This window comes from Hypanus sabinus, chromosome 5 (genome assembly GCF_030144855.1).
Source record: "Hypanus sabinus isolate sHypSab1 chromosome 5, sHypSab1.hap1, whole genome shotgun sequence".
Taxonomy (NCBI): Eukaryota; Metazoa; Chordata; class Chondrichthyes; order Myliobatiformes; family Dasyatidae; genus Hypanus; species Hypanus sabinus.
The window spans coordinates 8,340,819-8,355,213 of record NC_082710.1 but is presented as its reverse complement, the minus strand read 5'-3'; the positions used below and the strand labels follow the sequence as shown (position 1 = coordinate 8,355,213).

Genomic DNA, 14,395 nt, shown 5'->3' with positions numbered 1-14,395 from the left:
CCATTTTTGTTTTTTTTTTGTTCAGGAGTAGGGATTTGAGGGTTGAAGTGCCTGTTCAGTTTTGTTCAACTTTTTTGAGCTGGGAGAGGAGATTTGGGGTTGATGGGGCCTGTTCCATTTTGCTTACTTTTTCTTTGTGCGGGGGGAGTGGGATTTGGGGGTTGAAGATTGTGCTGCCTTTCTTTTTTTTCTTGGTTTCATGGTTACCTGGAGAAGAATTATTTCAGAGTTGTGTACTTTGATAATAAATGAACCTTTGAACATCAAGCTCTTAATGCATTAGTAATTCTTGTTAACTAAAAATTTTTATTCAAGTGTAACGACATTTGCATGTGAAAGATAAAGAAATCACACAACACCATCTCACTATGAAAGCCAGTAACTTTACTGATTTGTCTGCAAAATACATATTATACCTTATTTCCAGCGAGAGAAACTTGAATTTTCCCATAAAAATTTTCACTACAGACAGCTGAATTAAGTCCCTTGAGATACATAGATGTAGGTTAACTTAGTTATTAACATCTTTTCGTCATCAAGTGGCGACAAAGTCCAGCTTATGCCGCTGTGAGCCTCTTTATTTGTGCTGCAAACGTCCACATTTCCCCCCATTTTACAAGCAATCACTTAGTATTACTATTGTATAATGGAAACAAATCCTCAGAAAAACAAAACTGTAACAGCAAACCAGTTGGAGCAATCCAAGGGTGTTTCGGGTCAATTTTATTAGTCTGTCTAAAAGCAATCCAGGGTTATCGTTCATAAAATTTCCTTCATTTTCAGCACCAGTACCGTACTTTGTTGGCTAATTAACTGACCTCTAAACTGTTTTGAGGTATGGATGAATTTGAGGTATGAATAGGGAAAGTATATTTAACACCCAAACAATGGAAAACAGAAAATAATTAAAAACGGTTTTATTCTCCTTCGTAGATGCTGCCTGACCTGCTGAGTTCCTCTAGCATTTTGTGTGTGTGTGTGTGTGTGTTTGTGTGTATATGTATGTGTGTGTGTGTGTGTGAGAGAGAGAGTGTGAGTGTGCACGTGTGTGTATGTGTGTGTTTGTGTGCATATGCGTATATGTGTGTGAGAGAGTGTGTGTGCGAGTATGTGTGTGTTTGCATGTGCATATATGCGTGAGTGTGAGTGTTGCTAACAATTAGAAAAGCGTATTTGCAAAACTATGTGGCGAACTGGATTGCTCCACATCTTTGGTTAAAATATTAACAAAAGCCTTTATCATTACTCTGCACTTGAAGCACTCTAAGTAAACTAAATAAATATTGAATCAGTCTTTGCTGAAGTCTATGGTGGTAGGAAACCAGCTTTCAGATGATCAATGCCACATTATACAAACAATGACAGCTGAAGCACTCAAATTTCATTTTTTTTAGGCAATAGTCTTTTCTTAAGCAATAAAGTGGTTACAAGAACACTTTCATTTTATTCATTAAGTGACTTCTAGTAGAGTTAGACTTTCAGAACAAATGCAATGGAATTGGTGGTGTGAAGTCCGTTCTCTGCTTGAAGTTTCTACTCAGAAAGAAATCTATTTTATGGCCAACAATAAATAAATATATCGTCAGACTTTAAAAAATAAACTTTCAAAAGAATAATATACTGAATTGAGTTATAAACAGCTGAATTTCTTCTGAAGAATGCCTTTCCTGAATTCTGTTTATTTTGATGGCATAAGCATATTTTTGTTTGTTTAAAATATTTCGGTAACATTGAGGCACCCAACTTTTCATAAAATTCTGTCCTTTAGAGGTAGAATACTCTGTCAAAACTCTTACTGCATGACATCTGCTGGGCTCTGATATGTCAGCTCAAGTTACTGCTTGTTGTTCCTTCCCGCGCCTGGTGGCGCATCAGGCAGCATTTTTACCATTTCTTTAGCATTTTTGTCTTTTTTACAAGGCCGAGTTGGAGCCGGCTGGATTTGAACTTGGGATCATTTGCCTCGAAGCCACTGCACCACCGGCTGGCTTTCAAGTTACAGGTAGCAGTAATGTATCGCAAACGTCAAGAATAGTAACAAGCTTTTTGATGTTTGTGAGTTTCATAAAACAGAAAATAATTCAAGTGCCCCACCCAAGAAAGTGCTACTGACTTTTATTTTTTTTTGCCTCGCGGTAAAGAAGATTGCCTAAATCAGATAGCCAACGGGTTGCGTACATCAGTGAGAATATATAAGGGGCTCTGCCCCAATAATTCTTAAAACCACAGTACGGTATAATTATGTGCTAACTCAAAAATAGTTCTGTGGTTCAACAAACAGCAAAATTATAACACTTGGGTAACAACGAGTAGAGGATTGGAGGTACAGGAAAAGGAGCGACCCATTACGAATGACGTTGTGCTTTTCAATTCACTTCCTTAAAAATTGTGGATATGGATCTGTCATCAGCAAGAGATTATGCTCTAAGTTTGATTTACTATTAAATCATTTACTTTTTAAAAAGTTGATTAATTAAAATACTGCTAGGAATTTGTGGCTGCCTGACATTCTTGTATATACTGAGTCATTAGTGAGAATTGTTCTTTTTTAATAACACCCACACACATACACACTACAATTAAGATGCTAACGGTGTCTTGGAAGTTAACTGAAATGGAAGCTTTCAGTTAGCCTCCTAATTATCATTTAACACTTAAAGAACAAGATGAAAACAAGTATACTAATCAATTCTGGTTATTTTCTGATTATGTTGAGGAGAACCTGTCAAATATTGAAAGGTATAGACTGAGTGGTTGCGGAGAGGATGTTTCCTGTAGTGGGGGAGTCTAGGACCGGAGGGCACAGATAGAGTGGATGCGGAGAGGATGTTTCCTGTAGTGGGGGAGTCTAGGACCAAAGGGCACAGCAGCGGAATAGGAGGATGTTCATTAGGATAGAAATGAAAAGGAATTTCTTTAGCCAGAGAGTGATGAATCTGTGGAATTCATTAACACAGATGGCTGTGGAAGGCAAGTCATTGGACATTTTTAAGTTGGAGATTAACATGCTCTTGTTGAGTGTCAAAGATTACAAGGAGAAGGCAGAACAATGGGGTTGAGAGGAAAAACAAATCAGCCATGATGGAATGGTGGAGCATGCTCGATGGGCCAAATGGCCTAATTGTGCTCCAATGTCTTTATGGTCAAGGGCTATGATCAATAATAGTTGTATATTTTTTAGAATCTTTGAAACACACATTTTATGAAGAGATTTAAAATGTATTAGTGACAAACGTCCATTGTTAATCTTCAAATATAGAAATTTTCTGATTAGTAAAGATACAAATCCAAATAGACCAAAATAATTTGTGGCAAAAAGTCAGACTAGGTCAAGAATTGATCAGAAATGAGGCCATAAGACATTGGGGCAGAATTAGGCCATTCGGTCCATTGAGTCTTTTCCACCATTCATCGTGGCTGACTTATTGACCCTCAACCCCACACTCTTGCTTTCTCCCCATAACATTTAGAACCAATCACTTTCCACTTTAAATATACCATTGATTTGGCCTCCACAGTTGTCTGTGGCAATTCTGCATAATGATGAGGAAAAATCTCTTTAGCCAAAGGCTGGTGACCCTGTGGAGGTTGTTGCCATGGATGGCTGTGCGGGCCAAGATACTAGGTACATTGAAGGCTGAGGTTCTTGTTTTATCTGGGTGTCAAAAGATTACGAGGAGAAGGCAGGAGAATGGGATTGAGAGAGCTAATAAATCAGCCATAATGGAATGGCAGAGCAGACTCGATGGGCCAAATGGCCTAAGTTTGCACCTATGTATATGTCCTTGTAACCTTCACAGTAACTATTTAACAGCTGAATGCAAAGTGGCAAAATTCGGCTCAACACCTGGATTCATCTAAAATAACAACCCAGTACCCAAAATGAGAGGCAGCCTCACTCCTTTGTGCATTTTTAAACTCCTAAGTAGTAGCAAAAGTTTAGAATTCATACTAAATCCATCCTCCCAACTGGTAAACCTCGTTATATTGAACACAGCCAACTTTGATGCTGCAGAAGAAACCTAAGAATTTAGTTACTTATATGTGCAGATGCACAAATACATCCCCTCCCACTAATAAGATAACCAAAACAATGTTTGCTATGACCATAATTAATATATATTAGAAAGCTATACACAAGCATGTTAATTTCACAGATTTTAAAAGATTTTCTTAATATTATTTTTATATAATTAGAAATACACAATTCAGAAGCAAAACTCTACAAAGAGAAAACAGTAATCTTGGTTAGCAAAGCGTGGAGTTTTTCCATGGTTTGGGGGAGTGCCGCCGAATGACGAACCCAATTCCATTAATTTTAGGATTGTTTAAAATATCAGCAAAGCTATCAGGAAAAAGAAAAAAAAACATTTTGGCTTAGGTAACTACAAAAAGCCACAAATGCTTTGCAAACATTTTTTCTTGCTTCCATATGAAAATATAAGCAAAATGTAATGTACATCTTTTTTTAAAATCCACTTAAAATGTTAAACAGACCCAGAATTTGGACTTTGCCATATATTAACGATATTCCTTTTTTGCAAAGTATGGTCGTCTGTTAAATGCCACTGATCCAATTGATTGAGTGCCATACTCTCCTGATATGCCTTTTACGTTAACACGTGCGGAGATGTCAGCGGACCAATTTGTCTTGTTGCGATCGCTCACCATACTTCTGGGTCTGTCAACCGCCTATACATAATTTTTTTTTTGGATTTTATTGCGTCAACAGCTCATTTTCTTTTTCAGCAAAGATCTGCCTGCACTGGCAAATGTTTCCTTTTAATCTGCTATTTACATGTAAATACGTTGAACCCGCAACATGACACTATCTATTGTAACATACATTTTGCGAAGGAGCACGGCAATGAAAAAGAGTTAGCAGTTAAATCTACATTGTACAACGGTTTTCTTTGCACAGCTCAAGTGCTAAAGCCGTTATCTCAGCAATTTACGTTACTTTATATCACTGAGGCAAGTTAAAAGTACTTTTACAAAACAGAGTACCTGACGTATTTTTTTTCACACACGGCACAGATAATGTAGAACTTCCCCCCTCCCTCCCCTGCCTTGTAATGTAGCGCACACACACACTGCAAGAAAAAAAAGATTACTGAAGATTCTTATCATGTTGCCCAGCCTTCAGACAACCGCATCCGCTTGACAGACGGGCTTTCCCTTTCATCTGGCGAAGGTCTTGTGAGTCCGATGGGGGAGTGGAAATCATTCCTGTGATCTTCCCGGTCGCTTCCATCGTAGGAGCTGCTGCAACTGCTCAGACTATCCACTGGAGATCGCCCTGCATCGAGCCTTGAGTGCTGTGGATATCCCAAGGGGGTGTGGGTGCGGTCTCTAGGAGGAGAAACAGGTTCTGACTTGATGTTGAGGCTTTGAGTGGTAGGCAGGGAGAGATTTGAACTCTGAGATAAGTGAGTGCTAGTACAAACTCTGTAGGAGGAAAGCAAACCAGTTACAGACTGGGGTGGGTGATTGTCCCCATCTGCATACGCACAAACACACACAGGCACCCACACCGATAGACAAATGCAAGAGCTGTCGCTGGAATTAGCCACCATCACCAGGAAAGCCCACCACCATGGACAGGCTCTCCTCTGACTGCTGCCGTCAGGTGCAAGGTGCAGGAGTCTCAGGACTCACACCAGCAGGTTCAGGAACAGCCACCAGGCTCCTAAACCAGAGGGGATAACTTCACTTGCTCCACCATTGGAATATTCCCACTGCCTATGGGCTCACTTTCAGAGACTCATTTTCTCAATATTTATTCATTTATGATTATTATTTCTTTTGTACTTGCACTAGTTTGTCTGCTCTGTTGGGTGCGGTCTTTCATCGATTCTGTTATATTTCTGGGATTTACTGAGTCTACCCGCAAGCAAACATATCTCACTGTTATATATGGTGATATATATGTACCCTGTCAATAAATTTAACTTGAACTTTGATACAAATGGCAAAGGCTTGAATTTAACAAAAATGCTGGTTAAAAAGCTTTTACTTTTTCCAGTAAACCTTGGCAGTTAAAAAATAAATCAATTTCAATATTGTTTATAATTTCACATTCATTTATTTAAAAGCAGAGAAATTTCCTAACTTGTGGACTTACTAGTATTGAAGACTGTTTAATTCTGAACAACTCAAAAATGAATCCAGAACTTCTGCAATTGAGTTAGTAATACCCATTTAGCACACTGCTACACCACTCATTTAGTCTGCCCATGGCTGTGTATGAATTTTACATTTGTGTTTTAAATGGCTTTAAAACTGACATAACTAGTAGAGCTATTTATAAAAATAATTTTAATAATCTTTAATTTTTTGTTGGTAGAAGCTTCTACAGTTAAAAGGAATTCTTTTGGAATTAAAAAAAATTAAAATGCATTCAATCTGGAAAGTATGGAAGTACACACTTTAGTAACACATAAAAACATGTTAGAGGAACTCAGCAAGTCAGGCAGCATCTATGGAAGTGAATAAATGGTTGATGTTTCCTGCTGAGACCCTTCATCAGGACTGGAATGGAAGCAGGAAGAAGCTTGGATAAGAAGGTTGGGGGGGGGGAGGTGATGGTCTGAGCACTTCCCCTCCCCCCACCTTCTTATTCTGGCTTCTTCTCTGTTCCTTTCCAGTTCTGATCAAGGGTCTTGGCCCAGAAAGTCAACTATTTGCCTGACCTGTTGAATTCCTCCAGCAGTTTGTGTGTGTTGGTCTAGATATCTAGCATCTGCAGAGTCTCAGTGACATACTTTGGAAGGACAAGGTTAAAGTCAGAGAACAAGGTTAATGACTAGCAGTGTGGTGCAATAGAGGGATTTTGGGATCAATGTCCAGAGACACCTCAGAGTTGCCATGCAGGTCAATAAGGTGGATATGAAGGTGTTAAGGTGTGTTGGCCTTCATTAGTTAGGTATTAAGTTTGAGAGCCTTGAGGTAATGTTGCAGTTCTATAAAACTCTGCTTAGACCACACTTGGAATATTGTGACTGGTTCTGGTTGCCTCATTATGAGAAGAATGTGGAAGTTTTAGAGAGGGTGAAGAGGAGGTTTACCAGGTTGCTGCCTGAATTAGACAGCATATCTGATGAGGCTAAGCTTTTCTCTGTGGAGAGAAAGAGGATAAGAGATGACTTGATAAAGATGTACAAGATGAATCATAGATCAAGCGGACAGCCAGAAACGATTTCCCAGTGTAATACAAGAGGGCATAGCTTTAAAGTGACTGGAGGAAAGTATAGGGGGGGGGGGACATACAACGTAGGTTTCTTACACAGAGAGTGGTGGGTGCATTGAACACCCAGCTAGGGGGTGTGGTAGAAATAGATACATTAGGGGCATTTAATAAACTTATAGATAGCCACATAAATCAATGCAGTTATTTTGTTTTGTAACTAAATTCCCATCACTTATAGGTCAAATCAAGGTACTCTGCTGCCCTCAGGTGGCCAATCACTGAAAAGCCATTTCTACATGACACTAAAAGGACTAGCACTCATTGGTACTTAGCTTAAAATTCACAAACCGTTTCATTTCTGAGTAATGATAACATCCACCAAACTTTAAAAGGCGGCATCCATCTTTAGGGATCCCCATCACCCAGGACACTTCTCTTTTTATTGATACTATCACAGAGGAGATACAGGAGCCTGAAGACACACACAATATTTTAGGAACAGCCTCAACCCCTCCACCATCAGATTTCTGAATGGACAATGAAACTATGAACACTACCTGACTAGTTTTGCTCTCTTTTGCACTACTTATTTCATTTTTGAAATATATATTTCTACTGTAATCTATTTTTTTTATAGTTCACACTGTACTGCTGCTGCAAAACAACAAATTTCAGAACATGTCTAATTATATTTCGAAGGGCCTTCTGGCTGTTTGAGCTGTACCACCCAGCAACCCAACCCCCCCGACAACCCCAACTTGATCCTAGCCTAATCATGGGACAATTCACAATGACCAATTAACTTACTAACCGTTATGACTTTGGACTGTGGGATGAAACTGGAGCACCCAGAGAAGGCTTACACATTCCATGGGGAGGCTGTATAGAGGTGCCAGGAATACCCTCTGAACTCTGACATCTGGAGCTGTAATAGTGCCACACTAACCACTATGCCACCATGGCATTCTGTCTGTGATATTAAACATAATTCTGATATATAACCTCTACTGCCCTAGAATTTGGTTCAATTTTAGCCAATGAACATAAAAGAGCATCCTTGCCTGACAACAGTAAAATCTTCCGGACCCTGAACAATTTTCATGTCAGAGGTTTTCAGTGGCATGCAAGCAGAATTAACCAATTGGGTTCCCAAACTCACTCCACCTTTTAGTCCCATTCTCCATGGAACTCTTCCTTGATGGGTTGGAAAAGCAAAAACTTTGAATATTTTTCAAAAATGAAGTAGATTCACACTTGACAAGAAAGTGTGTGCATGGTCATAATAAGTAGATCTGTCTCAGCAAGTTTTAGCTTGGAATAGCTATTCAACCCAGCTTTTAAAAATATTGAAAAACATTGCTTTCAGAACCCTTTGAGGAACATTCAATGAAGTTATGCTAAAGCTTTATAAGGCATTGATCAGAATGCATTTGGAGCACTGTGAGCAGTTTTGGGTCTCTAATCTAAGAAAGGATGTGCTGGCATTGGAGAGAGTCCAGTGGAGGTTCACGAGAATGAACCTGGGAATGAAAGGGTTAAAGTATGAAGAGTCTCTGATGGCTCTGCCCTGTACTCCCTGGAGTGTAGAAGAATAAGGGGGGGAGGAGAGAATCTCATTGAAACCTATTGAATATTGAAGAACCTAGATAGAGTGGATATGGAAAGAATGGTTCTACTTGTGAGAGGTGGGGGGGGGGGGGGTACTGGTCTAGGATTAGAGAGTGTAGTCTCAGGACAGAAGAGCATCCATTTAGAACAGAGACATGGAGAAATTTCTTCAGCCAGAGGGTAGTAAATCCATAGAGTTCATTACCAAGTAGCTGTGGAAGCTAAGACATAGGGTATATTTAAGGCAGAGGTTGATAGATTCTTGATTAATAAAAGCATCAAAGGTTATGGGGATAAGGCTGGAGAATGGGGTTGACAAGGATAATAACTCAGTGGTGATGGAATGGCAGAGTAAATTTGATGGGCCAAATGGCCTAATTCTGCTTCTATGCCTTATGGTCTAAGAGTTTCTAAGAATCATGTATCTGGGAGAATATATTCTCCCTCCTCCTGTCATGAATAGATAACCTTTATTTTTCACTAGTGATCCATTTTCTGATTCTCCCAAGGATGCTGCTTCCTCTCCGCTGAGAATTCAATCAAGGAACCTCTTTTTCTTTTGTTTTCCAGTGGACACAAACTCAGCTTCCTCAAACCTCAATTACCATTCCAGGTATTAGTCTGGTAAACCTTTCCTGAATTGCTGTCAAATCATAAATATTCTTAATGATATAAGGAGAACAATACTCTACACATTATAATACCATCATTGCCTATATAATATAGAACACATAGAACACTGCAGCACAGTACAGGCCCTTCAGCCCACAATGTTGTGCTAATCTTTTAACCTACTCCAAGATCAATCTAACCCTTCCGTCCCATATAGTGCTCAATTTTTCTGTCATCCCGGTGCCTATCAAAGAGTTTCTGAAATGTCCCTAATGTACCTGTCTCTACCACCACCATTGGCAGGTGGCCATGCAGTCACCACTGTGTGCGTAAAAAAACTTATCTCTGTCATCCCCCCCACGTTTTCCTCCATTCACCTCAGAATTATGGTCTCTACTGTTAGCCGCCTCCATCTTAGGAAACAGGCTCTGACTATCCTCTCGGTCTGTGCCCCTCATCGACTGTTCACCTCTATCAAGTCACCTCTCATCTTCCTTTGCTCCAAGGAGAAAAGCCCAAGCTCACTCAACCTTTCCTCTTAAGACATGCTCTCCAATTCAGGCAGCATCCTGGTAAATCTCCACTGCTCCCTCTCCACAGCTGCCACTTCCTTCCAATAATGAGGAGATCAGAATTGAACACAATGCTCTAAGCGTGGTCTAACAAGGGTTTAATAGAGCTAGAACACTATCTCACAGCTCTCAAACTCAATTCCTCAACTAATGAAGGCCAACACACCATATGACTTTGTAATTACCTAACCAACTTGTGCTCAACTTGGAAGGATCTATACATGTGAACCACAAGCTCCCTCTTCTCCTCCATACTACCAAGAATCATGCATTAACCCTGTATCCTGCCTTCCAATTTGACCATCCAAAGAGTATCACTTCACAGTTCTCCAGATTGAACTCCATCTGCCATTTCCTAGCCCAGCTCTGCATCAAGTCAATGTCCTGTTATAACCTATGACAACCTTCCACACAATCCACAACTCCACCAATCTTTGTGTCATCTGCAAACTTACTAACCCACTTTTCCACCTCCTCATCCAAGTCATTGATAAAAATCACGAAGAGCAGGGCATCCAAGAACAGATCCTTGCAGAACATCGACTGGTCACCGTCCTCCAGGCAGAAAACTCTCCATCTACAATCACCTTCTGTCTTGTGTGAGCAAGTCAATGCTGAATCCATGCTGCCAAGTTTACCTGGATCCTATGCCTTCTGACTTTCTGAATCAGCCTACATGGGGAACCTCGTGAAACACTTTACAAGATCCATATCACTATTGCCCATATAACATGAAGAGCAATTCTCCTTGTTATTGACAAACCCTGAGAACCATGGAGGTGACTCACCTATAAAAAGCAACCACTGTCATTTTATCAGTAAATCACCTCTACAGTAAGGTTGGTTGCAGTTATTGTTGTTTAAGCGTTTTATTTTAAATACCAAAAACTAATATTATTCACTCAGAAATTTAAAATAACCAGTTTCTCTCCACTTTCCTCACTGTAGATTGAGGAGCTTGTTTACAGATTGATTGGTAAGCAGAAACAGGTCAAGGTGTCAGTACCAATAATTTTTCCGATGTGGGCAAATTTAAATTTTCCACTAGCCTCTAATGACTGGAGGATTTGCAAAGTTCAAGGCTGCTCTGAAGATAAATATTTACATTAGTATGGGGGCACGTCAGCGTGAAGAGTTATTTGAAGATGTGGTAATATTCACAACACCCAAAATTATTCTCAGCCCCACTCAATCATTTAATTCGCAGTTAAACCAGAATTTATTAATATGAAAAGCATGCAATTTTTCGGCATCAAAGAAGCGGAAAATACAGACAATATATGGGACTTTACAATAACCCACAAGCAAGGCTTTACACAAAATATATTAAATAAAGTTGCTCAAAACAAATATAAATGCTTTGGCTCAAATCTAGCATGCAGTTCTTTTGACCTTGATCTTCACACTCTACTGTAATGAGGTGAACATAACTTCTAATTCTTTGAGTGAGCTAGGGCTTTTCTCTTTGGAGTGAAGGAGGATGAGACATGACTTGATAGAGGTGTACAAGATGACAAGAGGCATAGATTGAGTGGACAGCTGGAGACTTCTTTTTACCCAGGATGGAAATGGCTAATACAATGGGGTGTAATTTTAAAGGTGATTGGAGGAAAGTGTAGGGGAATGTTGGAGATAAGTTCTACACACAGAGCGTGGTGGGTGCACAGGGTGTGCTGCCATGAGTCGTGGTAGAAGCAGACAGATCATGGGCATTTAAGAGTCTTAGGTGGGCACATGGGTGTAAAGAAGGAGGGCAAAGTGGGAGGGAAGTGTTAGATTGAGACGAGAAAATCTACAGATGCTGAACATTCAAACTAGCACACACAAAATGCTGGAGGAATTCAGCAGGCCAGGCAGCATCTATGGAAAAGAGTAAACAGGACTAAGGCCCTTCATTGGGATGGATCAGATTGATCAATGCATCAAGGGTTAGACTGATATTGGAGTAGGGTAAAACGTCAACACAACTTTATGGGTCGAAGGTCTTATACTGTGTTATACTGTTCTATGTTTTATGTTCATCCAATGAAATAGCTAGAATTTAAGAAAAATTATTTTGAGTAACATGGTACTCCCACTTTGGTGGGAATTTCATTCTGCTTGCTGCTCACAAAATTTGCCTCTTTCTAAAAACCCAATCTAAGATCTGAAAGAAAGGTATTAAGAAGTTCTCTTATTTTAACTTGATCTTGTAAAGCAACACTTTTGCAGAGCTTTAGTGCAATTACTGGTGCAGAAATATGCTGGCACCTTTCTGTATTCCTCCCCCTTCCTCTCCATCCTGACGAAGGGCCTTTTTCTTCCTCTCCCTTGATGTTACCTGACCTGCTGAGTTCCTCCTGCATTGTGTATGCGTTGCTTTGGATTTCCAGCATCTGCAGAATCTCTTGTGGTTACGAGATACTGTGATCAAGTGGTTTATAATGGTAATGCAGAAATATTTGGGAGTTGTGAAGACTGAAAGAAGCATCCTAATGAAAGGGTCTCGGCTTGAAACTTCAACTGTTAAATCCTCTCTGTAGATGCTCCCTGACTTGCTGAGTTTCTCCAGCAGTTTGTGTATATTTCTCTGGATTTCCAATGTCTGCAGAATCTCCATCAAGATAAAACTTTCAATGGGACTGCTGAAGGGCCTCAGCCTAAAACGTCGACTGTTTACTCTTTTCCATAGATGTTGCTTGGCCTGCTGAGCTCCTCCAGCATTTTGTGCATGTTGCAATGATCTGCAGAATCTGTTGTATTTGGCATAAAACTGGTTTATGATTATTGTTCCTGAATAATGGAGTGTAGCAACAAATATCCCATATACTGGGAGAATGAAGCAATCAAACGCATAAAGTCATACATAAAGATTAACTTAACCTTATGTTAAATATACTTACCCCAGCTGACTTAGAGCTGAATGCTGCATATTCTGTAGCTGATGTTGCTGCCAGCCAGTCATCGAGCCCAGATGGAGTGCATTGGCGGTATTAAACCCAGTCAGAGATGACAAGTCAGCACTACTGAGGGAATACTCTTCATTGTGATGTTGGCAGGGCCCAGAATTAGAGCAAGAAGTAACATTAAGGTCAATTAAATATGATGAAGTTCATAATATATCATTTCAGATAATTGACAAACCAATTAACTTCTAATTTTCTGAACATCTTCATTATAAAGTGGTTAGACCCCATGGAACCAAGCACTCAGTTTGAGAACACTCAGTGGCCATTTTATTAGGTATAGGAGGTCCCGAATAAATTGGCCACTGAGTGTATTTCTGTATGCTCATGGTCTTCTGCTGCTGTAACCCATCCACTTCAAGGTTTGACATGTTGTACGTTCAGAGATGCTCTTCTGCACATTGCTGTTGTAACAAGAGACTTGAGTTACTGTTGCTGTCCTGTCAGCGTGAGCCAGTCTGACCACTCACCTCTGACCTCTCTCATTAGCAAGGCATTTTTACCCACAGAACGGCCACTCACTGGATTTTAATTTTGTTTCCACCATTCTCTGTAAACTCTCGAGACCGTTGTGCACGAAAATCCCAGGAGATCAACTGTTTCTGAGATTCTCAAACCACCCCATCTGGCACCAACAATCATTCCACAGTCATAGTCACTTTGATTCCATTTGTTCCCCATTCTGATGTTTGCTCTGAACTACAACTAAACCTCTTGACCATGACTGCATGCTTTTATGCATTGAGTTGCTGTCACATGATTAGCTGACTAGACATTTGCATTAACAAGCAGGTGTACTGTGTACTTAATATAGTGGCCACTAAGTGTATTTTACAGGGGTGTGTATTACCACGCGTCAAGCATTCAGCACAAATCATCCAATGTAAATTAAGGTGTAACCTATGGGGAGTACACTACTGCTAAAATGAATCAAATAACTTCAACTCCAGACATTTGTCATAAAGTTATAGAGCCATAGAACACGACAGCACAGAAACATCTAGTCCATGCCAAAATATTATTCTGTCTATTCCCATCAATCTGCCTCCTCCCATAGCCCTCTTCACCCCTCCCATCCATTTAGTTTTCCAAACTTCTCGTTAATACCCATCCTGCAGCAAGCTTTGATAGCCTTCCTAGCTGCCACTATGCCTACAATCTTGGTGTCATTTAGTTTACCTCATTATCATGCAGATCATTGATATAGATGACAAACAGCAATGGACCCAACTCCGATCCCTGTGCGACACCACTAGTCACAGGCTTCCAGTCAGAGAGACAACTATTTACTACCACTCTCTGGTTTCTCCCACAAAGCGAACATCTAATCCAATTTACCAGCTCTTCCTGAATTTCAAGTGACTGAGCCTTCTTGATCAGCCTCCTATGTGGGACCTTGTCAATGTCCATGTAGGCCCAGGATATTCCTGACTTGATGTCCACAGTCTCCTCAATTAATGGTAGGAATC

At 40.1% G+C, this 14,395-nt stretch overlaps 1 protein-coding gene across 12 annotated transcripts in view; it reads right to left on the bottom strand.

Annotated features, from left to right (window-relative positions):
- Nucleotides 1–363: 363 nt before the first annotated feature.
- The window catches only part of mef2cb (myocyte enhancer factor 2cb), a 287,805-nt gene continuing 273,773 nt past the window's right edge, over nt 364–14,395 (bottom strand). For 5 of the 12 annotated variants that reach the window (XM_059969337.1, XM_059969341.1, XM_059969338.1 and 2 more), the window contains 2 exons: nt 12,864–12,999; nt 11,250–12,713 (listed from right to left, as the gene is read on the bottom strand). In XM_059969337.1, the coding sequence (XP_059825320.1) occupies nt 12,206–12,713; nt 12,864–12,999 (644 nt within the window). In that variant the 3' untranslated portion in view covers nt 11,250–12,205. Of the gene's footprint in view, nt 5,449–11,249; nt 12,714–12,863; nt 13,000–14,395 lie in introns of those variants that run through there. The other 7 variants (XM_059969348.1, XM_059969342.1, XM_059969343.1 and 4 more) reach the window with 2 other exon arrangements.